The sequence below is a fragment of the Stegostoma tigrinum genome, chromosome 47 (assembly GCF_030684315.1).
Source record: "Stegostoma tigrinum isolate sSteTig4 chromosome 47, sSteTig4.hap1, whole genome shotgun sequence".
Lineage (NCBI taxonomy): Eukaryota > Metazoa > Chordata > Chondrichthyes > Orectolobiformes > Stegostomatidae > Stegostoma > Stegostoma tigrinum.
The window spans coordinates 2,614,616-2,638,901 of NC_081400.1; the positions used below are offsets into that span (position 1 = coordinate 2,614,616).

A 24,286-nucleotide genomic window follows, 5' to 3' on the forward strand; every position below is an offset into this window, starting at 1 on the left:
TTCCGAAGGGGAAGGGGCGGGGCCTTTCGGAAGGGAAATGATTGGGGAGTTGTTGAAAAGGAGGCGTGTCCTAGTGGCAAGGTGGTGTGCTCTGAAGTGTTGTGCGGAGTCCGCGGGTAGGGGGAGGGGTCTGTTGTAAAGTGGGCGTGTTCTGTGGGATAGTACGCAAAGGCGGCTCTGGGGAAAGGGGCGTGTTCTCCGTGCAATGGACGGAATCTGACGGCAAATGGGCGGGACCTGAAGGTTAGCGACCGGGCAGCAAACAAGGGGAATGGATCTGAAACAAATGGGTGGAGCCTGAGCGCAAACGGGCGCGGCTTGAGGAATGTGGGCGGGGTCTTAGGGTCGGGGGAGGAGCCTGAGGAAGAGTCGGCTGAAACGGGCGTGGTGTCGACGTCTGCGCCTGCGCGCTGAGGGTGGAGGCGGGGCCGAACCGCCCACTTAACGGTCTCGTACCCCCGCCCCCTCCCGTCGCCTTCGCGATAAGGGGTGCAGGGGACGAAAAGGAAGAACCCCGTTTGCAATCGGGGAGATTTTTTTCCACTTTTCGGTGGTGGGAAAGAGAAGCTTGGTTGGGCGGGTGTTTGCCAGCACTTTACCTTCCTCCCCCTCCCTCATAACCCCCGTTCCGTCCTGTCCAAATCAAAGCGGAGGTGAGGACAGTAGAGAAAGTGAAGCGATCGAGAGAGAAAGTAACCGTCGTCTCTCGGCTGGTGGTGGGGGAGGGGAGGTCACGTGGGCCGGACGACAGGCCGCGCACGCTCCGTCGCAAAGGAGATCACGTGCTCTCGCTCGGTGCGCCGTCATCACCACCCCCCATCCCCACGAACAGCGTCGTGCGTGTGCCCCCCTCCCTCCGCCTCCCCGTTCCCCTTTTGGCGTCGCCTGTGCGTGCGCGCAGTCGCGTCTTGCGTCGCCGCGCACGTCACCTGCTTCGGTGGGGGCGGGGCAAACAGCGAGGGAGAGCGAGAGCGGAGGGAGCAAGATGGCGGCTGTCGCAGCAGCAGCAGCGGGAGGGCCGGCCGTGGCCGCTTCTTCTTCTTCTTCAGCAGCATCGTCTTCGTCGTCATCATCCACTACCTCCACCATTCCCAGCGGCTCGTCTTCCTCCCTGGCAGCTCTGGAGGCTGCGCTGGAGAAGAAGCTGCTGACGGTCACCAACACGATGGACGGCATCCAGGGCCTGTCGTCCTGGATCCTGGACAACAAGAAACACTACAGCTCCATCGTCAAGCACTGGATGAAGTGCATGAGGAAATGTGAGTGGCCTTGCTGGACATGCTGTCTACCTGCGCAGGGGCTCGTTGTCTTCTGTCACAAGCAGCGCCCATTTGTCCAGCCCAGCAAACTTTTATTTTTTTTTGCAATCCTCATTGGCGAGCATCTATCACGCTTGGGAGCAAGTGTTTTTATGGTATTCCATTCCTCTCCCAAATCCCCTTCCTCTCGCACTCCCCATCCCAGCCCCCAGTCAGTTTTTATTGCCCCTCAGCCACACAGTGACAATAAACCTAATTCTAATACTTCGCTCTGACTTGTAATTATTGCCCCCATTCAATTACTGCACCCACCCCCATTTAGTAATACACTCTCAAATTCAGTTATTATGCCTCCTTGTTTAGCTATTATGCTGCCAGAACCCCCCGCACACCAGTATGTGACCTCCCCAACCTGTTTCCCTCCTGCCTGATTACTCCCCTCCCTCTGAACCAGTGGTTATTTGCCCCCCCTCCCCATTACAGAGGTTATTCTTCACCCTGAACCAGTGGTTATTTGCCCCCCCTCCCCATTACAATGGTTATTCTTCACCCTGCCCCCCCCCTAACCAGTGGTTATTTGCCCCCCCCCATTACAGAGGTTATTCTTCACCCTGAACCAGTGGTTATTTGCCCCCCCCCCACCCCCCATTACAGAGGTTATTCTTCACCCTGAACCAGTGGTTATTTGCCCCCCCCACCCCCCATTACAGTGGTTATTCTTAACGCTGCCCCCCCCAACCAGTGGTTATTTGCCCCCCCCTCCACATCAAAATAGTTTGCAATTCTTACCACATCCACTCCTGAATTTAATAATCTGATTTCTGTAAGTACAGGCCAAAAGTACTTACCAGCCTATTCAAACCTACCTGAATTGATTTTGGGATGTTTGAGCTCTGGTCTCCCTGTTCCGTCCCCATTCTTCGCTCCACTCTCGGGCTTATTAAGTGGATGTGAAGGGACAGGTCAGGTTGAAAGACATCTCAATTTTCAGGAGTTATTTGAATTCTGCAATATTGATCATGTATGATGATATCGCGGGTGGTTAGCACTTCATGAAACTTTGTGTAGCTGTGTTTCAAGAAGGATGTGTCCTTGGTGTGCACAGGGTGAATAAATTGCAGTGGAAACAGTGCTTAGTAAGAAATCTGTTTCTGTGCTGGGATGTGCAGAACTCTCACTACAATGAGCACACTTGCAGTGTTGTTAGTTTGTAAACTGACTTGTGTTGCACAAGTACTTGCTGCCAAATAAGCTGTTTCTCAAGTTTTACAAGTTATATTGTTTTCTCCCTTTATATGAATTGTGTGTTGTGTTCTGTGAATATTGTGAGGCTGATCAACTCTAAGATGAAACTTGGAACTGTGGATGCTGAAGATCTGACAGAAAAACAAATTGGTGGAGCAACTCAGGCCTGGCAGTATAAGTGGAGAGGAAAAAATAGTTAGCGTTTTGAGTCCAGTTCTGAGGAACGGTCATTGGACCCAAAACGTCAACTGCGTTTTCTCCCCATGGATATGCCAGACGTACTGAGTTTCTCCTGCAATTTGCGTTTTGTTTTGTACTAGATGTACCAGGCTTGTGAAGTTGTGTGGGCGGGATGTCCTGTCGTTTATTTAACCGGGCATCACTGGCGCGTGACTTTAATGGTTTTGCTTTGTTGTTATGGCTGCAAGAGACCTGCATGTTGAGGGTTAAAAGCATTAAACCAGTTCAAAAGCACCTTCTAAGCTGTGCTCATGCTGCTATAAAATGATTTGCATGTTTGTAGGTTAGGGTGACATGTCCTCTGAGTCCCTATTCCCCGTGCAAGGTAGGCTAACCTTTTCGCTGCAACTTCAGACAGAGCAGCTCGATCTGATGTTACTCGTGTAGTATGTCAATCTTTCATGTACCTAGCCACACTGCAATTGAGGTGTTTTTAGCAGCTCTAGGCTGATTCTGTAATCTATCTTCGTTTCTTCAGAAGCAGCCCCATGTCAAAGACCGCAAGCTGCACACCCAGTTGAGAGTAGATGAAAACAGTTGAAGCTAAGATTTAAGGAAAACACAATGTGTTGTGAAACATTTGTGCTGGTGCCCTCTTTGGCACTTCGGAAACACCTGGTTTTAAAGTTGAAGAGTTGGTTGAAATTCACCTTTGGAGAGCACGTTTTGAGCTGGACCACCGGCACCGCTGGTGATGATGGGTGCGACTTGAGTTGAAAGAAGTTACTGTTCCATTGGTTTGATGTGTTACCAATGTGCTACGTGAGCCAATGTAAATATCAGTACGATGTAGTGCTGCAGATGGTTGCCATGGTTGTATACACAGAATTATGCACTATGGACAAATTGTAATGTGTAATGTGAGCACTTGGAGCAGAGTTCTCACTTGGGTCACTTTTTGTCACCTGAGGGAATTGAAGAAATCTCATTACAAGGATAGCGCAGTGGAAGGCTACAGTTGGCTTTAGTATCAAGGCTAAGGGAAGAGAAAAATTATTCAGTGATTACTGCTGATTAGGTGTCTGTGGGAACATTGTGCTCGGCTGTGATGCATCCCTTCATCTGAAGAGCATGTAAGCATTTCCTATCTAGGTGCATGTATCAAGTCCAGACTCTCGCTACTTATACCCCCAACTCGAAAGAGAGTCTTGCATTTCTGGAGCACCTCTTGCATCATTGGATGTCTGAAAGCACTTTACAGTGAATGAAGTACGGTTACTGTTAGAAATTTGAGGGGGATAAAGGGCAGCTGACTTGCGCACAGCAGATTCCAACAAACAATAGTGTGATAATCTGTTCATCAATATGTAATGTTAGTTGAGAGACAAATATCAGCCAGGACTCGAGGGAGCATTCCCTTGCACTCTTTGAAATAATGCTGTGGGACCTTTTACATCCAACTGAGGAGTTCTAATGCCTCATTTGAAACTGGCACCTCCAGCAAATCTGGCACTTGAGTCTTTGTCCTCAGGCCCTGGAGTGGGGCTTGATCCCACAACCCTGTAATTCCAAACTGTGTGCGCTACTGGCTGAGCCACAGCTGACACGTTGTGTCATTTGGGAGTAATGCAGGGGTCTGGAAGAACCCCAAGCCTTATCGAATAAATTGGGAATGTTCTCCGAAAAAGTAAAAGGAAGGAGACTCCTCTTTCTTTCAAAGAACACCCAGGTATGATGCACTATATGTCTTTTCTCTCTGATTTCTGTCCTTGGCTCCTGTTGTAGAAACTGGCTGCTGGCAATCTTTTTAACAAAGGTCGCAGTTGCCCTAAGCGCAAAGGAGTGTACGGCTGTTGTTAGGTTTGGATTGGCACCCTTCTCGTGCAGCCACACATCCCATTGCTAAACTAAAAGGACAAAGCTCTTTCCTGCAGAGAGTCTAATCTGTTTCGGTCCTTCCAAATGTAAAAAGCTTAGTGCGAGTGAGAACTCGGAGTTTGATTTCCAACAACTGGCAATTGTATCAGCTGTCAGCAAAATGCACGTTGGTACAAAACACAAAGATGACAGATTGGAAAGAATTTTTTTTCTTCAGTCATCACTATAATGTGTACACGACTGCACTGTGCAGCTCCAGAATGTGTGCAGAGCTTTTTTGCCAGTGTTAATGGAGAGAACTTTTGTTAAAATTGAACAATGTGGAGGAATCGGGGTGTGTAGGTTTCTTTTGAAGGTCTGACTCCACAGTCTTGTCTTCTAATTGACTTGGTTGTGTTTAATCTTTTTGAAACAGTGCATGCAGGTAGTGTGGCTACAAGTCATCTCTGCCTTTACTGATCTCTACAAGTTCCACGTTTGGTGGCATACTCGACTTTAAGGTCCTTGCTCTCATTTGCAAATTACTGCATACCTTCTCTCCAATGTATCTTTGCAGTCTTCTGTTCTAACTTGTCCTCAACCCATTAAACTCCATTACCAATGGCAAAACTTTGTCTTTGGATCTTAACTTTTTTTGCCAAACATGACTACGCATTGTCTCTTCAGCATCCTCAAAATTTATTCTTCCACTGCACGTTTGCCTATTCTACTCCTGCATTCGTGTAGTCAAATACTGACCCACCTTGTGATGAAAGCACAAAGTGCTGGAGAAACCAAGTTAAGATTTTACATACAATCTGACTGTTCTTCAGAATGGTTCTGAGACACAAGTTCGCGCACTGTGATTTCCTGCCATTGGCAGGGTTTGTATCCAACTTGAAAAGTTGACTCTTCCTTTCTCCATAGAAGTTTCTCCAGCATATTCTATCTTGTACCGTTCTTGTCCCGACCCAAAACGTCAGCTTTTCTGTTCCTCCAGCTCCACACTTTGTCCTCATTTCAGCTATCCATGTTATCACAAATCCCGTAAGCGAACGTATCAGTATGCCTGTCCGTCTGTGGAGAATTACTTGTATGGAAGTAGCCTGTTGTGCTCTTTGTTTGCACACTAATACTTGCTTTTTAAAAAATGTTATGCAGTTGGATTGAGACCAAATTGGTGTTTTGTTTGTCAGATTGGGCTTGATATTCTGGCCTTTTCTCCATGTGTGATTTCTGCTTTCAGGGGGGTGGTGCAAATTGAAAATATTGGGTGGAAAAGTATTCCGTAGCCTCGCCTTTCTCTTCAACTGTTTTGTTACAATGGCATTGTTTTTAGTTTGGGGTGGTTCTTAACTGTTTTGAGTTATTTTAAGTTCTTTGAGGAGATAACATGCAGGATATGAAGGAGAACTGGTGGATGTAACACATTTTGATTTCTGAAAGGCGTTCGATAAGGTGCTGTGCATAAGGCGGTCGGAAGTGGTACATTAGAATGGGTAGCAGACTGCCCAACTAATGGGAGCCAGAGAGGTGGATCATTTTCAGGATGGAAACCTGTAACTAGTGGAATGCCACTGGAATCTGTGCTAGAGTCACAGTCATTTGCATTTTACATTAATGACTTGGACAATGGAAGTAAATGTTCTATTGCCAAGTTTGCAGATGACAAAAATAGATGGGAAGGCAAGTAGTGAGGATGACATGGACTCTACAGAGAGATGAAATGAATGAGCAAAAACTTAGCAGATCAAAGTCAATATGCGAAATTAGAGGTTAGGCACTTTGGCAGGATTAGAATTGTCAGAATTGGCGGCACGGTGGCTCAATGGTTAGCACTGCTGCCTCACGGCGCCAGGGACCTGGGTTTGATTCCATCCTCGGGCAGCTGTTTGAGTGGAGTTTGCACATTCTCCCCATGTCTGTGGGTTTCCTGCGGGTGCTCTGGTTTCCCCCCACAGGTTAGGTGGATTGGCTGTGCTAAATTGCCCATGGTGTTCAGGGATGCGTAAATTAGGGGGTGGGATGCTCTTTGTGTCGGTGTGGACTTTTTGGGCCAAAGGGCCTGTTTCCACACTGTAGGGATTCTATGATAGAAGAGCTGAATACTTAAGTGTGGAAAAATTCCAGAAATCTGTTTTAGAGATGGATTTGGGAGCCCTCATGCTTGGACCACAAAAAGCTAGTATCAAAGTTCTGGTGATGGGAAAGGAAAATTCATTTCAAAGGAGAAAGAAAGGGAATAGAAACATAGAAAATAGATGCAGGAGTAGACTGTTCAGCCCATTGGTCCTGCACCACCATTCAACATGATCATGGCTGATCATGTATTTTTAGTATCCCATTTGTGCTTTCTGTCCAATACCTCTTGATCCCTTTAGCTGTAAGGGCCACTTTCAGCTCCCTAGTGAACTGGCCCCCAACACCTTCATGTGGGAAAGAATTCCACGGGTTCACAACTCTCCTGAATGGCTTAGATTGTGACCTCTAGTTCTGGACTTCGTTAGGGGCATTCTTTCTGCATCTAGCCTGTCCAGTCCCATCAGGATTTTCTATGCTTGTACATAGAGTAGAGAGGGCTTGATAAAACTATACAAGGCACTAGTTGGGTCACAGCTGGAATACTGTGAACGGTTTTGGCCCAATCATCTAAGGAAATGGGTGTTGGAGGTAGTCGAGACAAGGTCCTCTATATTGATTTCTGTTATGGAAGGATTTTCTTGTAAGTAGAGGTTGAATAAATTGGACCTGTGTTCATTAGAGTTTAGAAGAATGAGAGTTGACCTTATTGAAACATACAAGAACCTTTCGGGTGGGAATGCTGATAGTGTAGAGGTGGAAAGTCAAGAGTCTAGGACCAGACGTCATAATCTGTGTAAAGAGCCACTCCTTCAAGACGGATAAGAATTATGAATTTGTGGAATTCTTCTCTGCAATGGGCTGTAAAGGCTGGCTGGTTAATATATTCAAGGTTGCGATAGACATTGTCAATCATTAAAAGCACAAAGAATATGGGGAAGTGGCAGCAAAGTAGAGAATTATCAGATCAAACTTGCGTCCATTGAATAGGAGAGCAGACTGAATGGCTTCCTTCTGTTCCCGTGATGACCTTAAGGTCTTACAGATCTCATCCATAAACAAAATAGAATTTCATGGACAAGACAACCATTGTAGTTTTCCTTTCTAGTTTCTTCAAAGATGCCCAAATTGTTCAGATAGAAAATAGGAACAGGGGTAGGCCATTCAACTCTTTGAGCCTGCTTCACGTTTTCCATATATTTATGGTGTTACGCCAGAGGACATGTTGTATTGCATTATTCTGTCCCAAACAGCTCATTGCAAAATACTTTACTTCCACCACCCTGTAGACACACACCCAACCCCTCTCTCAACTGCTTGCACCTGTCCTTTTGCTTTTACGACCTGCAGTCTTTGAAACCTGAGTCTGATGTGCTTTGCTTCTGCCTTGTAGAAAAATACTGCCCTGTCAGTAAATATGTAGAACTTGAAGGAGACAACTGATTTTAATTGGTGAGGATACACAGAAAACGGGACATAATGCTTATTTTATGGAAAAACAGAATCCTTTTGCATCTATGCACCTAGAAATAGTGATAAAACAGCCGACAGTGTAGCAAGTTAATTTGATTTCTAGCTTGTTGCTGAGTTGCTCAGAGGATAAAAATGTAGGGTCGTGAGACTAATCATGTAATAAGGGGACAGAGGAAGATCAGTTGCCCCAATGTGCCTGTGTTGGAGGCAAGAGGATCTGAATATGAATAGGTAAGTCTTGCTTCGACTATACAAAACATTGGTTAAACTGCAGCTGGAGTACTGTGTGCAATTTTGGTTCCCTTGCCTCAAAAAAGGATATTATTGCCATAGAGAAAGTGTAATGAAGTTTCACCAGACTTGTCAAAAAGAAAGCAATGAACTGCAGTTGCTGGAAATCCAAATCAAAACAGAAATTGCTGGAGAAACTCAGAGTTTGGCAGCATCTGTTGGGAGAAAGGAGAGTTAATGCTTCTGGCCTAGTGACTCTTCTGAGTTTTCTCAGCAATTCCTGTTTTGCTTTCATCAGATTTAATACCTGGGACTGCAGGACTGACTGAAGAGAGATTGCGAAAACTGTCTTTGTATTCTGTAGAGTTTTGAAGAATGAGAGATGAACTCAGTGAAATGGGCAAAATACTTAAGGGTTGGACAGGGTAGTTGCAGGTAAGACTTTTCCCCTGACTTGGTCTCAAACTGGGGTCACAATCAAAAGGGGAGGCCACTGAGTACAGAGAAACCTTTTCTGCTGTTCCCAGAGGACTATTGTTTTAACCTACTATTCCATAATTTGTCTGACAACCTTATATATTTATCCTCTGAGCAACCCCACAACAATCTAGAAATTAACAAATCAACTTGCTGCGCTGTCTGCAGTTTCATCACTGTTTCCAGATACATAGGTGCAACAAAATCCTCTTATCCTATAAAAGAAGACAACAACTGTCTCGTCTCTTGATTATGTTTAGAGCAGAATTTCGAAATACCAGTGACATGAAGAAATAGGGGGACAGTGTGGAAGGATCACTTTGAGGAAGTTTTTGAGAATTCCTGAACTGGTTGCTAGGTTGAGGAGTGGCCTCTCGCTCAGGATTTGAAGGAAGATGCTGAGTTGGAAATTATGGGAAAGGATTACTTCCACTCTTATGGTGACTTTATATTGGCTGAAAGAACTGCGAATATTGCAAATCAGAGACAAAATCAGAAATTGGTGGAAAAGCAGGTCTGATGGTGTCTGTGGAGAGAATCAGAGTTAAACGTTCTTGGTTGACTGATCCTTCCTCAGAATGGTCACTCAACCTGAAACATTAATTCTGTTGACTTTTTATAATTGTGTGGTAATTTTATCATAGTTCTAGAAGTTTGTCACATCTAATAATTTTAAGAATGAGATGAGGAGGAATTTCTTCTGCGGGTTGAGTGTCTTTGGAATCCCGTGCTGCACCTGCAGAGATCTTGTACATATTTAAGGCTGAGATAGAATCTTGATTTGTAATGGAATTGAGGGTTATGGGAAAAAACACAAGAAATTGGCCATGAGTGTTTTAGATCAACCATGATCCTATTGAATGACGAACTGAACGGCCTACTCGATTTCCTATTTCCTATAGCTTTAACATCATCCTCGTTCCCAGGCCAGTTTTGAATACCCCCCTTCAAATAAAAAGCTACTTAGCTGACATGAGCTAACTGTAATTGGCTGAGAATTGAACTGGGGCTTACTCAGTTGCTGCTTTATCAACTGGGCCACTAGTGTTTATTTTCAGTTTTTTAAAAAAATACTTCTGACAAACTGTCTGGTGTAGGGACGGTCAGGTTCTTAACCTTGACCAACTTACTCAGAGCATCGTAAGTTTGAAAACTGGAGATGAGAGCTCAGACAAGTGTATTTAGCTCCAATATTGGAACATTTTCACCGTAATCTCTACCGTTCTTTCAAAAGATGAATAGGTAAATGAACTGTATGATGTTACACCCTCTATTGTAGATGAGAACTGTCCAGGCTTGACCCAGGGACTGTAGGAGATAGCTGACCTTATGATGAAAGTGTCTTGTTCTTGGACAAGATTTTGGGGGAAATTGAGGCTCCGCATTGCTGTTAGAAACTAGGTTAGTTAAACTGGGATCGGTATTGACCATAGTGCTCGCCATGGTAACCAAATGCATTGCCTACTACCCAGGTTCCAAAGTGAGGAATATCCACATGAAGATATGCTGTGTAGCAACTAATCACATGTAGTTGTGCTGACATGAGCCACCTGCCTCCAGGAAAATTGTGGGAAGGGCGAATTATGTGATGTGGTAACACAGTAAATGATGTCACAACATTTCCCTTTAGGGAAGGAAACTGCACTCCTTACTTGGCTTGGACTACATACAACTCCAGACCCACAGCAATGTGGATGATTCTTAATTGTCCTCTGGATGGGCAATAAATGCTGGCCTAGCTAGCAATGCCCTCACCCTGTGAATAAATTTATAAAAAGTAGTAGGCAGTGGGAAGTATTAAATACAGTTTAGGTGAGAAAATGAATCATGACCTCAGGATAAAGTTGATTTCTGAAAGCCATTCAGCATGTGTTCAATGTACGCCAATGGCATTTACCCATAAAAATGCACAAATTAGACCTGTGGTGGCTCTGGAGTCATCTAGACTCGCACCCACTCCATGGATTCTGCCTGACTTGCTGTGATTTCCAGCATTTTGTTTTTGTTTTAAATACGGATTCTAGTAACTGCAGTGATTTCCTCCTAGATATGTGGCAAAGTTGAGTCTGCCTTCACCTACACCTCTGCTGCTGTACTGTGGCTTACTGTGACATTTTGCAGATAAGTTGATATGGTGAAATAGACAATAGTTAAACCCAGTGAAGTTTATTTTGTCATATTCTGATGTTTCGTGAGAATTCTTTATTCTTTCCTAACTTCCTGAAGCCAGATCTCCCAAGGTATTGCATATTCTTTGACTTTCATGTGTGGGTGACTTTGCTGCTTAATTGTGCAGGTTTTTCAAAAAGTCTGATCCTGTGCTGAATGCACATCAATTTTCCAGCAGGTGTCACTGGAAAACTGTTATATTTTTGTTTCATTCACTATCAAGATTATTTGTACCACCCCAGTCACTGTCCTTGGGCATAACAAGGTGTAGAGCTGGATGAACACAGCAGGCCAGGCAGCATCAGAGGAGCAGGAAAGCTGACGTTTCAGGCCTAGACCCTTCTTCAGAAAATGAATCATAGACGTGAAGAAGTGTCTAGAAGCATCAGCTTTCCTGCTTCTCTGCTGCTTGGCCTGCTGTTCATCCAGCTCTACACATTGTTATCTCCGACTCTGCAGCATCACTGTTCTTGGGGAGGTGAAGTAAGATGGAATGGCTGTGATTGGAACTGAAACCTCCTGACTTGCGTAGTCCAATACCACATTGTGTGGTACTTTCACTTAGGTTAGAGCAGTGTTTCCTTGACTTTTGAAAGTTGTCATGACCCTTCTGAGAGTTGGAGGAGGTGCAGATGTTACAGAAAGAGAGAACTGTGGAAGTCAGCAGTAGGAAAGAACTGCTGGTGTGGGTGGAGCAAGTACTTACTCAAGCAAAAATGGATTTGTAACTTGATCAGAGCTCCAGCGTGGCTGTTGCTGACCCTACTCACTTGAGGTGCTGGACCCACACTTTGGGAAGCCCTGCTGTAGAGTTTGGGCAGTTACTGATAGTTAGTCTTGCACAGCAATTACATTTTTATTGTGACTGTATTTTTTCGACTAGTGAAAAGAGAATCCTGAAAATTTGTAGGACCTGGGAAGTGAGGGAGATGTTATGAGTATGTTAAAAGGCCAATGTCAAAAGTAGAATGAATTGCATTGTATCTGATGTTAGGTGTTCTGCATCAGCTGTTTGCACTCAAACAGCAACAGCATATTTTACATACCATTTCCTTCTCACATCTTTTGTTTCTCTGCAGTGTTCAGATACGAACAGACCATGCTATTTTTGGTGGTTTGTACTAAGACTTTTGCAGCTAGTAAATTTCCCTGGCTTAAGTGCTTCTCGGGTGTTGCCTACTTAAATTCCAGTTCCACTTTTAAAATTGGGGTGAATTTTCCAATTTCTTTCTGGTATGCCCTGAGGGAAATTTTATAGTCCATCCCTTGCCTGCTAGGCTGTTTCAAGATGCCACTGATGGCGAATATCCCAGGCTGAGGGCCTTGAAAACAATGGAGTATATGCATAATATTACATCTCCCCACCATGGACCACCCCCCCCACCGTCTCTCTCTCTCTCTCGCTTGCTCTCTCCACCCCACCCCCACACTCCATGATTCTTTTGCAGTTGTCCTTTGCTCCTTTCCTCTGCTGGGTAAGATCTCATAGTATTTAAGCACCCTTTGGTACCTCACTTCAGAAAGCTGTTTTCCTTGTGTGGGCCTGGACTGGCTGCTCAATGGCTGGGCAGGGTTGGAGTTTCCTGTTCAGTCTTGTCCTTTCTTCCTTCGCCCATGCATTCCTGTCTCCTGCAGGATAGTGAGTAGTTGGGAATGAACCAATTGTTCTTCCTTAAGCCAAGAGCAATAATGCTGATATCATGGCCTCGGGTGATATCAAGTAATTTGTCAAGACTGGTGGTTGAATCACGTCTTCCTGATCAAACAGACTGGGCCATTGGAAGAACGAGTATGATCATTTTCAAGTCTTTATAACCTGTTCTTGGTGTAATTGAAATTTTGAATTTCAGTTTGCCACATAACTGCATAAGCTGTGAATAGAATTGTTGATACTAAGTGTTGCTGATAGTGCTGTCTTACCGTAAAATGTTAAATTTCTGTTTTATTTATAAATAGAAACTGAAGGGTCCTTTTGTTCGATTGCGTTGGTAACAGTGATAGCGGTGGGAGAGCTCGAGTGAATATATTTAGCCATAGTTACAGAAGGGTAGTTAGTTGCAGTTAAATATATCTTCCAACTCAAAATCAGGAGCTTTTTATCTCGAGGAATGCACGTGGTCATTTGTTTTCAGCCACTTTGTGGTTGTTGAAGCCAATGTCTCTGCTCTGGGTTTCTGCGTCTACAAGCCCTATCTTTATTAAAATCAGCTGTAAGGAGTACTGAAGTGTTTTTCTTTCCCTCGTAAACGTTGACGTTCTGCATCTTTGAGGCAACAACATTGCTCTTTGGAACCTTAGCTTCCAATTGGAAAACCGACATATCATTGCTGTTTTTTAGTTTTAAGACATTGTGGATGGGTAACAATAAATTGGGGTTTGGATTATTTAAGAATCTGGATTTTGAACAAATTTAAAGCTAGAACAAAATTACTGAATTGGAGAAATTGTGATAGCAACTCTCTAATCCATGCTCATTGCTATTAAGTTTGAATGTATTTTAGGTATTGATTTGGGATTGCTATTACAGCCAGTATATCTCAGCAGTTCCATTGCTAGGATGAGGTTTCTCCCCGCCTGTTTGAACAGAATAGCTTACACAGCAGATTAGCTCAGAAAAGGAGGCAATTCCTTCAGTCTGCCAACAGTCCCAGTGCCAGTTTTGAGGGTGTGGGACTGTGAGCCTCTTTGTTATACTCCACCTTCTTGGTGGTGTTTTTGTCAGATCCTGGATGAAAAAGGAACTGACAGATCAGATGCTGAGTTCTGAAGCCCACAATAAAGTTGGAGGTCTCATTTGTGATTGGAACAAGGGAAGCCAGCGAGTTTACATTATTTGTTGCAGTTCCCAGTGGAAAAATTGCCATGTGAATGAAATCACCTAAAGACAGACTGAACTGCTAGCAGAATTTGTGAAGACTCACCATTTTAGTGCTTATCTATGAATTCAGAGCAGCAGTAGTCGACTGATCCTTAAAGCCCGTTTCATCATTCAGCAAAATCATAGCACATCTGATGAGTTGATAATCCTCAGATAACCTTTCACCCCTTTGTTTTCGCCCTTTCATCGTCTATCTACAGGTAGTTCTGCTATAACACATTTCATCTATGCAAATTGGCTGAATGCGATTGATGAATTGTGGACGCTGTTTGGATAGCGTGAACTTTCTGCTCTACTGGTATAGCGATTTCCCTATAACACAATTTTCTATGGTGATTTTCCCATGGTGTGATTTTCTGTAAACCTTCTCTGAATTGCTTCCAATGCACCGACACCCATCCTTGAATAATGAGACCAAACCACGCACAGTACTCTAGATGTGACCCTACCAATGCCTTGTGTAACGTAGGGATAACCACCTACTTTGGGTATTCAATTCCACTTGCAGTAAGCAATAACATTTCTCTTAGATTTCCAAATTGTTTGTTGTACTGTGTACTAGTCTTGTGAAACTCACGCACTTTGAGAAACAGATCTGAGTTATGGGACCTCTCACCGTTTAGCTAACATGTTTGGTTGTTTTTTGTCATTATTGCTGCTGATTCCCATTTGCCCACGTTATATTCCATTTGTCAAATTTTTCCCACTTAACATACCTGTATTCCTTCATGACCTTCTCATGTTGTCTTCACAACTTGCTTTCCTGACTCTGTCTCTCTCTGTATACGACCTGCCCCTTCGTCCAAGTCGTTTCTATAAATGGTAAAAAGTTGAGCCCCAGTTTTAATCCATGACATGACACTTTCTACATAGTCATAGAGACAGTAACAGACCTTTGGTTAAACCAGTCCATGCAGAACATAATCCCAAACTAGAAGGGTCCCACCTGCCTGCTCCTGACTTATATCCCTTCAACCTTTCCTATTCATGTATCTATCCAAATGTCTTTTAAATGTTGTAATTGTGCCCACGTCCATCATTTCCTCAGGAAGTTCATTATGCACACAATCTACTCTCTGTAAAACAAAAAAAAACTCGTGTCTTTTTTAAATCTCCTTCCACCTGAAAAATGTGCCTCCCCAATATTGAAATCCCCATCCAGGGAAAATGCACTCCTCATTATTTTATAATGTGAGCCATTTATGCCTGCTGTCCACTTCCTGTTACCTCAGCTAATCATTTTTCCATGCCAATATGTTAATCCTACACCATGAGTTTTATTTTGATTTTTTTTGGAAATCTAAATACAGTGCATCCATCGGTTCCCATTCATCCACACCTCAAGTTTCTTCAAAATACTCTTGCTTAAACACACTACCCCTATCACAAACCACGTTGACACTGCCTGATGACTTCTTTTTCTTCATGTCCTGCTGTGAGTTTTAAATAACTTCTAACATTTCCTCATGACCAATATTAAGCCAACTGGCTTGTTGTCCTAGTTATTGTCACCCTCTTTTTCTGAGTAAAGGAGTTGAATTCATTATTTCCCAATTTGATGGCACCTTCCCTGACTCTTGGGATTTTTGGAAACTTAGAACCAATACATCAACTATCTGTCAAACCACTTCTTTTCTATGCTGATGTCCATCAGGATTTTTTCACCTGCAGCTCCAACTGTTTGCTCAGTGTAACCTCCTTGGTAATTGTGATTTTAAGTTCTTCCCTCCCTTCTATTCCCTTATTTACACCTATTTCTAGAATGTCACTTGGATTCTTACAGTGGAGACCAATGTAAAATAACTGTTCAGTTCATCTGCCATCTCCTTATTTTCTATTATTAATTCCCCAGAATTGCTCTGACCAACATTCACTCTAACTTTTTTGTTTTTTAAATTTCTGTAGCAGTTTTGCCAATCTGTTTTTATCATTGTAGCTCGCTTTCGTTAATCCAATTTGTCTCTCCTTCCAGTCTTTTGATCATTCTTTATTTAAATAATCTATCCAATCTTCTGACCAACCTCCCATCTTTGTGCATCGTATGCTATTTCGTCTCTTCCTTGAACTCAAACTTGGTATTGCTTAATCGCACACTCAAGATTTATGTTCTGTTTTTGTCTTGTATTTTTCAAGGCTAATCATGGTGCCTTAGATTGTCAGGCTTGGTACTTTTTAATATTTTGCATCTATGGGGCAGTATGCATTCCTTGGAATTATCAACAAAGCCTTCAGCGTGGCTTTCTTTGTTCTACTCGGGGTCATGTTTTCTGATTCAGATATTAGTACCAGTTGTGACTCAGCTGTCTACCTGGCACTCTGCCAGGTGGCACACTGGTTTAGAAGGTCCAGAAACTAAATTTGGGTCTGTTTTTCCTGACGTCTACATGGGGTAATTTGAAATGTGGGTAATTAGTTGGGGGTTGGTCAGTTCAGGTGGTTGGGTGACTGGTTTACGATGCAGAGTGATGCCAGCACTGCAGGTTCAGTTTCATCCTGGCTGAGGTCACCAGGAAGATCCTGCCTTCTCAATCCTACCTGCGGTAACCCTCGGGTAAAACTCTCTGCCAGTTGTCTCTCGAATGAGAGAGCAGCCCTATGTCTGTTGGGACTTTGGTCACTAGTAATTGTGTAGTTGTCAAGATCGGAACCTTCCCCACCAACTTTGCTGCATCCTGTTAAGTGTAGAGTTGAATCTAGGATAACCCTATGATGGGTTCCCTAGAGTACTTTATCCCCCTGTCGTTACGGGCAATGAAATAATGGATATCTGGAATAAGACAACAGAGACTTAAGCAGATACTAGTGGTGCTGTGTTTGAAGTAGAGTGCAATGTCAAGGATTTTCTCTAAGTTTTAAACTAAAGTGGTAGGAATCGGATGAAAACATACCTTAAAGTATGGTCCTGCTGGAACTTTGCCCTGGATCATACCAAACTCCTCAAAACCCGAACTGCACTCATCCACAGTACTCTGTCACACTCCTGATTTGTAGATGGTTGAAAGACTTTGGTAAGTCAGGAAGTGAGACATTTGCTGCTGAGTACCCAGCCTCCAAGCTGCCCTTGTAGCCACAGTGCTTACATTCAGTTTAGCATCTGGTCAGTGGTAATCCCTTGTGGTGAGGCCATTGAGCAGATTCAATACAATTCAGTGTGAAGAGGAGGTGTTTAGCTTTTCTCTTATTGGGGATGGTCATTGCCCGGCACTTGTTCATATGACACTTATTTGCCGCTTATCAGAGCGAGTTTGAATGCTGACTTCCTGTGCCACTTGCTGTTACGGCCTGCTGAATTTAAAGTGTTACAAATGAAACTCACCAATGAATATCCTAACCTGTTTGTTGTGACGTTGCTTTTTTTTCTTAACGTTCTCGTGTTTACACTTTGTTATCTCCTCACCAGTTGTGATTTGTTGAACAATTTCCAGGTCTTGGAATTGCAGAAGACTTAATGTGACAGCATAAAGCTATATTGAAACATTAAAATCCCTTAAGATTCAAAAGATTGAAGACACAAGTCTCACTTCAAGAATTGAGTGTACTTCATTCTGGGCTGAGATTCTCATATTGTACTTAGGGGATGTTGAAATATCAGGGAAGTTCTCCTTTGGATTAGGTGGCTGTGTTGTGCTGGTTTATGTGGATCATGTAGCAATATTTTGAGCAGGACAGAGTTCTTCTCATCAGGAATGCAGTTCTCGTGGAGATTCACTAGATTGACTCCAAAGGTGATGGGTTTGTGTATTGAGGAGAGATTATTCATTTTGAAGAATGAGAGGAGATCTATTTGGGCAATTGGCAAAATAAAGCGTAGAGTGGATGTTGTCCCTTGTACACATTTTAGAGTGAGAGGTCATAGTTTTAAGCTTAAGGGAAAGCAGGTTAAGAGAAATTGCTTCCCTCAAAATGGTGTTCCTGATTGTGGTGGAAGCTGGGACACTGAATAACTTTGAGGAGATGGATTTTTGAGTGATGTGTTCATGATTGATGGGTTGATGCCTAGTTGAGATCAGCCACTATTGTGTGAAATAGTGGAGCAGGGCTGGGGACTAAATTGCCTACTCCTAGCTCTGATCCTGGATGGAATTTCTCTCTAAACTAAAAACCAATGAACTTATCCCTCTTTACTGTTATTTGTGAGATCTCACTTGAACTGCAGTAGTCTCTGCACTTCAGAGTAGTGATGTCAGGTACTTTGTAATAGTTCTGAAACGTGATAAAGTGCTGTGTAAATTTATGTTTGCTTTTTGTTGAATGAGCTACAGATTGGTGATATTTCTCTTTTGTAGTATGTAAACATAACGTACTTCATTGGCTGCAAAACACTTTGAAACATCCCGAGCTTGTGTCGCTGTATTCCTACCTGACCGAGGAGCTGTTCGCTCATTAGAGAGAGGTGACTGGTGGTGGTTTAAACTGACGGTTACCATGCCTCAGGCGAGGGGAGAGGTTGACAAGGAGAGTCCTTCACGGTAACCTCAGCCTTAGTACGTGAATTGCTGTTGGCATCACTCTGCATCACAAACCAACTGACTCCCTCACTTGTGAAGGAGCGCTGTCTAAATGCAGGACTTCCTTTTATGCCCTTGAAGATTATAAAATAAATTTTCTTAGAGCAGTTCTATGAAGGAAATCATTTTCGTGGCTCTAGGATCTAGTTTCAGAAAGAGAGAGGAAACCACAAGCTTGCACCCACTCCTCAACTTCAAATTTCCTGCCCCCTTCATTTTGTATTTTAAAATTTCTACATACCTTTCAAGGTGATTGTCCAAGTACATCAATAATCCACAGCTCTAAATGGCTTTGTTTGCTAGTGGATAGAATGGTTATCTCAGACTTTCGAACAGTTTTACAAGACCTTGATTTTGATATCAAAGTAGAAATTGTTGGAAAAGTACAGCATGTCTGGTAGCATCGGTGGCGAAAAAACAGTTAACATTTTGGATTCAGTGACCCTTCTTCAGAAACATTAAGTCTGCTTTCTTTCCACAGATACTGCTGAATTTTTCCAGCAAATTTGTGTTTCTAATTTCCAGTCTCCGCAGTTCTTTTCTGCTTTGGTATCATTCATCCATGCACTACCTTCAGAACACAGTTGCCAAATAAGATTGATTTTGAGTTGTGGGTTGCTGGCTTTACTTTGTATCTAGTTAATATTAATTTTTAAAACAATGGCATGTGCAGAAGGCTATTCTGTGGAACACCATCTGTATTGGAAAAGGAGGAGATATATCTGAATATAGTTATTTGGTGATGTTAAGCTTGGTCGTTATAAACGTTTAGGCCTAGGAAAAAATTGAGTTGAATAATTTTGGGCCAGGGAAAGGATAAAAGCGCTCTGGGCCAGAAACATGATTTTGGGAAGCAGACACGTGTTGGGTGAGAGACGGAATTAAAAGTGATGAAAGACAGGCAGAGGAATGTGAATGACGAGATTCAAGAGTAACCTTACATTGGAAATCCCTGTGGAGCTTGTCGCAAAGATAAATAATTTTGTTCTGTAGATGGGGCACTTCAAACTATTGATGTCACTTCTTGGTAAACAGAACCAGTGTTAGTGGGAAACGGAGAAATTTTATGGAGCTCACAGAATCACACTCGAATGAGTTTCAGTTTTGCTTCTGTGGGGTCCAGATCATGTGTGGAATGAACTTCCTGAGGAACTCGTGGATGCAAGTGCAATTGTGAAGTTTGAGACATTTGGATAAGTACTTAAATAGATAAAGTAAAACAGTAATGTGAATATTCATTGCATAGCATTCTATGACACATAGCCCGCACTATGAGCAGGAATATTTCAGCTTCACTGTATTTTCACAAGAGCTCACTTTCACAGTATATTTTAATATATTTCTATATGTTTGCTTGTATAATGATTCCAGTTGATGGGATTACTGGACAAATCAGATCCCAGAATGAAACCTGGCTTGATTGACCATAAGTTTTCATTTTTGCAGCTATTTACTGTTATGGTTAGTTGCTTTACACAAAGCTGACGGTGTTCTTTGACAAAGAACACAAGTTTGTTACACAAAAGGAAAAAAAGCAAAGCTATGTATAATACCGTTTAGAAAGATCCAACTAAAATTAGTAAAACAAGTTTGAACTTGCTTCCCAGCAATGTCCTTTTGTAGATGGTCAATCCTGGAGAAATATTATTCCAATTGCAGATCTTAAATTTCTCACTTAATTCTCTTGGTCCATTTGGCCCTTCGAATTGCTGCAACAGTTTTATGACCTCTTTCCAGCCCTGAAGCTGCTTTTCAGTTGTGTCAGCTTGAAAACTTCTATACAACTTCTCACAGCTTGGAGACTTCACAAACTAAACCTGTTCATTAGAACTGAATACTTGATTCTTCTCGACTGAGTTCCTAATTCTACTAAACCAAAGTCAAACTGAACTAATGGCCCCCTGGTCTATTTTATCGGAATGTTGTAAACTCGGCAGTCCTAATATTTAATCAGTTAACACCATCCACCAGGCACGGAACTGAATACAGTGCTTTCTTGGAATTTGTCTTTAGATCACTTCTGTAACTGACTTCCTAATCTTTCTTTTGGTGCAAAATGTTATATTTCACAACTGAAATAAAAATCCAAATTTCCAAATGGTGATACATATTACACACCATTATCACACTTTGATCTATCACTATTATATGGTGCCATGCGCTAAGAAGAGGGAAGATCAGCCTGGTTTCTTGCCCTTTTTATAATCTTGATTTAGTTGTAGATGTTGGATGAAGACAGAATCATGTCTGAAATAAGAGTAAATTAGATGTTAAGTTCCCTCGTGAAACAAAATAATCACTTCACTTTTACTTGGGTGCATTGACACTCAATGGAGATCGTAAGAATTTATTTAAAAGAAAATCGTGATCAGTAAGGTGAATTTTGCTCTGGTGTTTCTTTCATGAAAGACTTTTAAGAAATGTGACAAAGTGATGTTTATGTTTCCATAGCCATGGAAAGGGAAAGGAGCAGTTACCAGGGGAAGATATTTAGCTGGGGTAAAGGAATCTATGATGCTATCAGGCAGGAGTTGGCAAGTACAGATTGGGAGCAATTGTTCCACAGAAAGGGCACAGCAAACATGTGGAGGCTGTTTAAGGAGCAGTTGTTGCGAGTGATGTATAAATTTGTTCCTCTGAGACAGGTAAGAAGGGGTAAGATTAAGAAGCCTTGGGTGATGGGAACAGAGGTGCTTCTTGTTAAAAAGAAAAAGGCAACGTACGTCAGGTGGAGGAAGCAAGAGTCTCGCACAGCTTTAGAGGATTACAGGCTTGTTCGGAAGGAGCTCAGAAGTGGACTGAGGAGGGCCAGGAGGGGGCATGAAAAAGGCTTGGCAGGAAGGATTAGGGAGAACCTGAAGGCATTTTACTCATACATGAGGAATAAGAGAATGATCAGGGAGAAGGTAGGGCCGATCAGGGATAGCGTAGGGAACTTATGCGTGGAGTCTGAGCAGGTAGGGGAAGCCCTAAATGAGTTTTTTGCTTCGGTTTTCACTAAGGAAAGGGACCTTGTTGTGAACGAGAACTTTGAGGAGCAGAAAAACAGGCTTGAACAGATCAAGATTGAGGAAGTTGATGTGCTGAAAATTTTGGCAAACATTAAGAATGATAAGTCCCCAGGGCCAGACCAGATTTATCCTAGGTTGCTCCAGGAAGCGAGAAAGGAGGTTGCTAAGCCACTGGCGAAGATCTTTGCTTCCTCACTCTCCACGGGAGTCGTACTGGAAGATTGGAGGGAGGCAAATGTTGTTCCTCTTTTCAAGAAAGGGAATAGGGAAATCCCTGGAAATTACAGACCAGTCAGTCTTACATCTGTGGTCAGCAAGGTTTTGGAAAGAATTCTGAGGGATAGGATTTATGACTATGTGGAAAAGCATAGCGTGATTAAAGGGAGTCAGCATGGCTTTGTGAGGGGCAGGTCATGCCTTACAAATCTTATTGAGTTCTTTGTGGAGGTCACGAGACAGGTTGACGAGGGTCGAGCAGTGGATGTGGTGTACATGGACTTCAGCAAGGCATTTGATAAGGTTCCCCATGGCAGGCTCATTCATAAAGTCAGGAGGTATGGGATACAGGGTGATTTGGCTGTCTGGATTCAGAATTGGTTGGCTGACAGGAGGCAGAGAGTGGCTGTAGATGGTAAGTATTCTGCCTGGAGGTCAGTGCTGAGTGGTGTCCCACAGGGCTCTGTTCTTGGGCCTCTGCTCTTTGTAGTTTTTATAAATGACTTGGATGAGGAGGTTGAGGGGTGGGTTAGTATGTTTGCTGATGACACAAAGGTTGGAGGTGCCGTTGATAGTATCGAGGGCTATTGCTGGTTTCAGCGAGACATTGACAGTATGCAGAGCTGCCACCCAGGTTGATAGTGCTATTAAAGGGGCTTACGGTGTGTTAGGTTTTATTGGTAGGAGGAATTGAGTTCCAGAGCCGTGATGTCATGCTGCAACTGTACAAAACGTTCGTGCGGCCTCGTTTGGAATACTGCGTGCAGTTCTGATCACCCCATTATAGGAAGGATGTGGAAGCATTGGAAAAGGTGGAGACGAAATTTACCAGGATGTTGCCTGGTCTGGAGCGCAGGCCCTATTAAGAAAGGCTGAGGGACTTGGGTCTGTTCTCTTTGGAGAGGAGGACGCTAAGAGGGGATTTAACAGAGACATATAAGATGATCAGAGGATTAGATAGGGTGGACAGTGAGAGTCTTTTTCTGAGGATGATGACTTCAGCTTGTACAAGGGGGCATAGCTACAAATTGAGGGCTGATAGAGAGTGGTAAGGGTGTGGAATGCCCTGCCTGCCAATGTAGTTAACTCAGCCACATTAGGGACATTTAAACAGTCCTTGGATAAGCATATGGATAATGATGGGATAGTGTAGGGGTAGGGGCTTAGATTAGTTCTCAGGTCGGCGCAACATCGAGGGCCAAGGGCCTGTTCTGCGCTGTATTGTTCTATGTTCCTTTAGCGAATGAGGAAAACTGAACCCACAAGAAACTGGCCAACACATAGAACATAGAAAAGTACAGCACAGTACAGGCCCTTCGGCCCACGATGTTGTGCCGTGGAATAATCCTAATCCAAAAATAAAATAACCTAACCTACATTCCCCTCAATTCGCTGCTGTCCATCTGCATGTCCAGCAGTCGCTTAAATGTCACTAATGACTCTGCTTCCACGACTACCACTGGCAAACTATTCCATGCGCTCACAACTCTCTGGGTGAAGAACCTCCCTCTGACGTCTCCTCTATACCTTCCTCCTAACACCTTAAACTATGACCTCCCCGTGGCAGTCAGTCCTGCCCTGGGTAAAAGTCTCTGGCTATCGACTCTATCCATGCCTCTCATTACCTAGTACACTTCGATCAGGTCACCTCTCTTCCTCCTTCTCTCCAGAGTGAAAAGTCCAAGCTCAGTCAACCTCTCCTCGTAAGACAAGCCCTCCAGTCCAGGCAGCATCCTGGTAAACCTCCTTTCAACCTCTCCAAAGCCTCCACATCTTTCCTATAATAGGGCAACCAGAACTGGACTCAATATTCCAAGTGTGGTCTCACCAGGGTTTTGTAGAGCTGCAGCATAACCTCGCAGCTCTTTTAAACTCGATCCCCCTGTTAATGAAAGCCAAAACACCACATGCTTTCTTGACAACCTTATCCACTTGGGCGGCAACTTTGAGGGAACTATGCACTTGAACACCAAGATCCCGCTGTTCCTCCACACTGCCGAGAATCCTGCCTTTAATCCTATATTCAGCATTTAATTTCGACCTTCCAAAATGCATCATTTCACATTTATCCAAGTTGAACTCCATCTGCTATGTAAGCCCCTTTAATAGCACTATCAACCTGGGTGGCAACTTTCAGGGATCAATGTACATGGACACCAAGATCCCTCTGCACATCCACACTACCAAGAATCTTTCCATTGACCCGGTGTTCTGCCTTCCTGTTATTCCTCCCAAAGTGAATCACCTCACGTTTATCCGTATTAAACTCCACTTGCCACCTTTCAGCCCAGTTCTGCAGTTTATCCAAGTCTCCCTGCAACATTCTTCCACACTGTCCACCACTCCACTGACTTTAGTGTCATCTGCAAACTTACTAACCCATCCACCAATGCCTGCGTCCAAGTCATTTTATAAAAATGACAAACGGCAGTGATCCCAAAACAGCTCTTTGAGGCACACCACTAGTGACCTGACTCCAGGCTGAATATTTTCCATCAACCACCACTCGTTGCCTTCTTACAGAAAGTCAGTTTCTAATCCAAACTGCTAAATCTCCCTCAATCCCGTGCCTCGGTATTTTTCTCCAATAGCCTACCATGTGGGACCTTATCAAAGTCTTTACTGAAGTCCGTGTACACCACGTCAACTGCCCTACCCTCATCCACATGCTTGGTCACCTTCTCAAAAAGCTGAGGTTTGTGA

General features: G+C 43.3%; 1 protein-coding gene across 5 annotated transcripts in view; it reads left to right on the plus strand.

Moving 5' to 3' along the window:
* Nucleotides 1-492: 492 nt before the first annotated feature.
* The window catches only part of LOC125449763 (regulation of nuclear pre-mRNA domain-containing protein 2-like), a 71,394-nt gene continuing 47,600 nt past the window's right edge, over nt 493-24,286 (plus strand). For all 5 annotated transcript variants that reach the window (XM_048525646.2, XM_048525649.2, XM_048525647.2 and 2 more), the window contains exon 1: nt 493-1,259. In XM_048525646.2, coding sequence (XP_048381603.2) covers nt 986-1,259 — 274 coding nt within the window. In that variant the 5' untranslated portion in view covers nt 493-985. The remainder of the gene's footprint in view (nt 1,260-24,286) is intronic.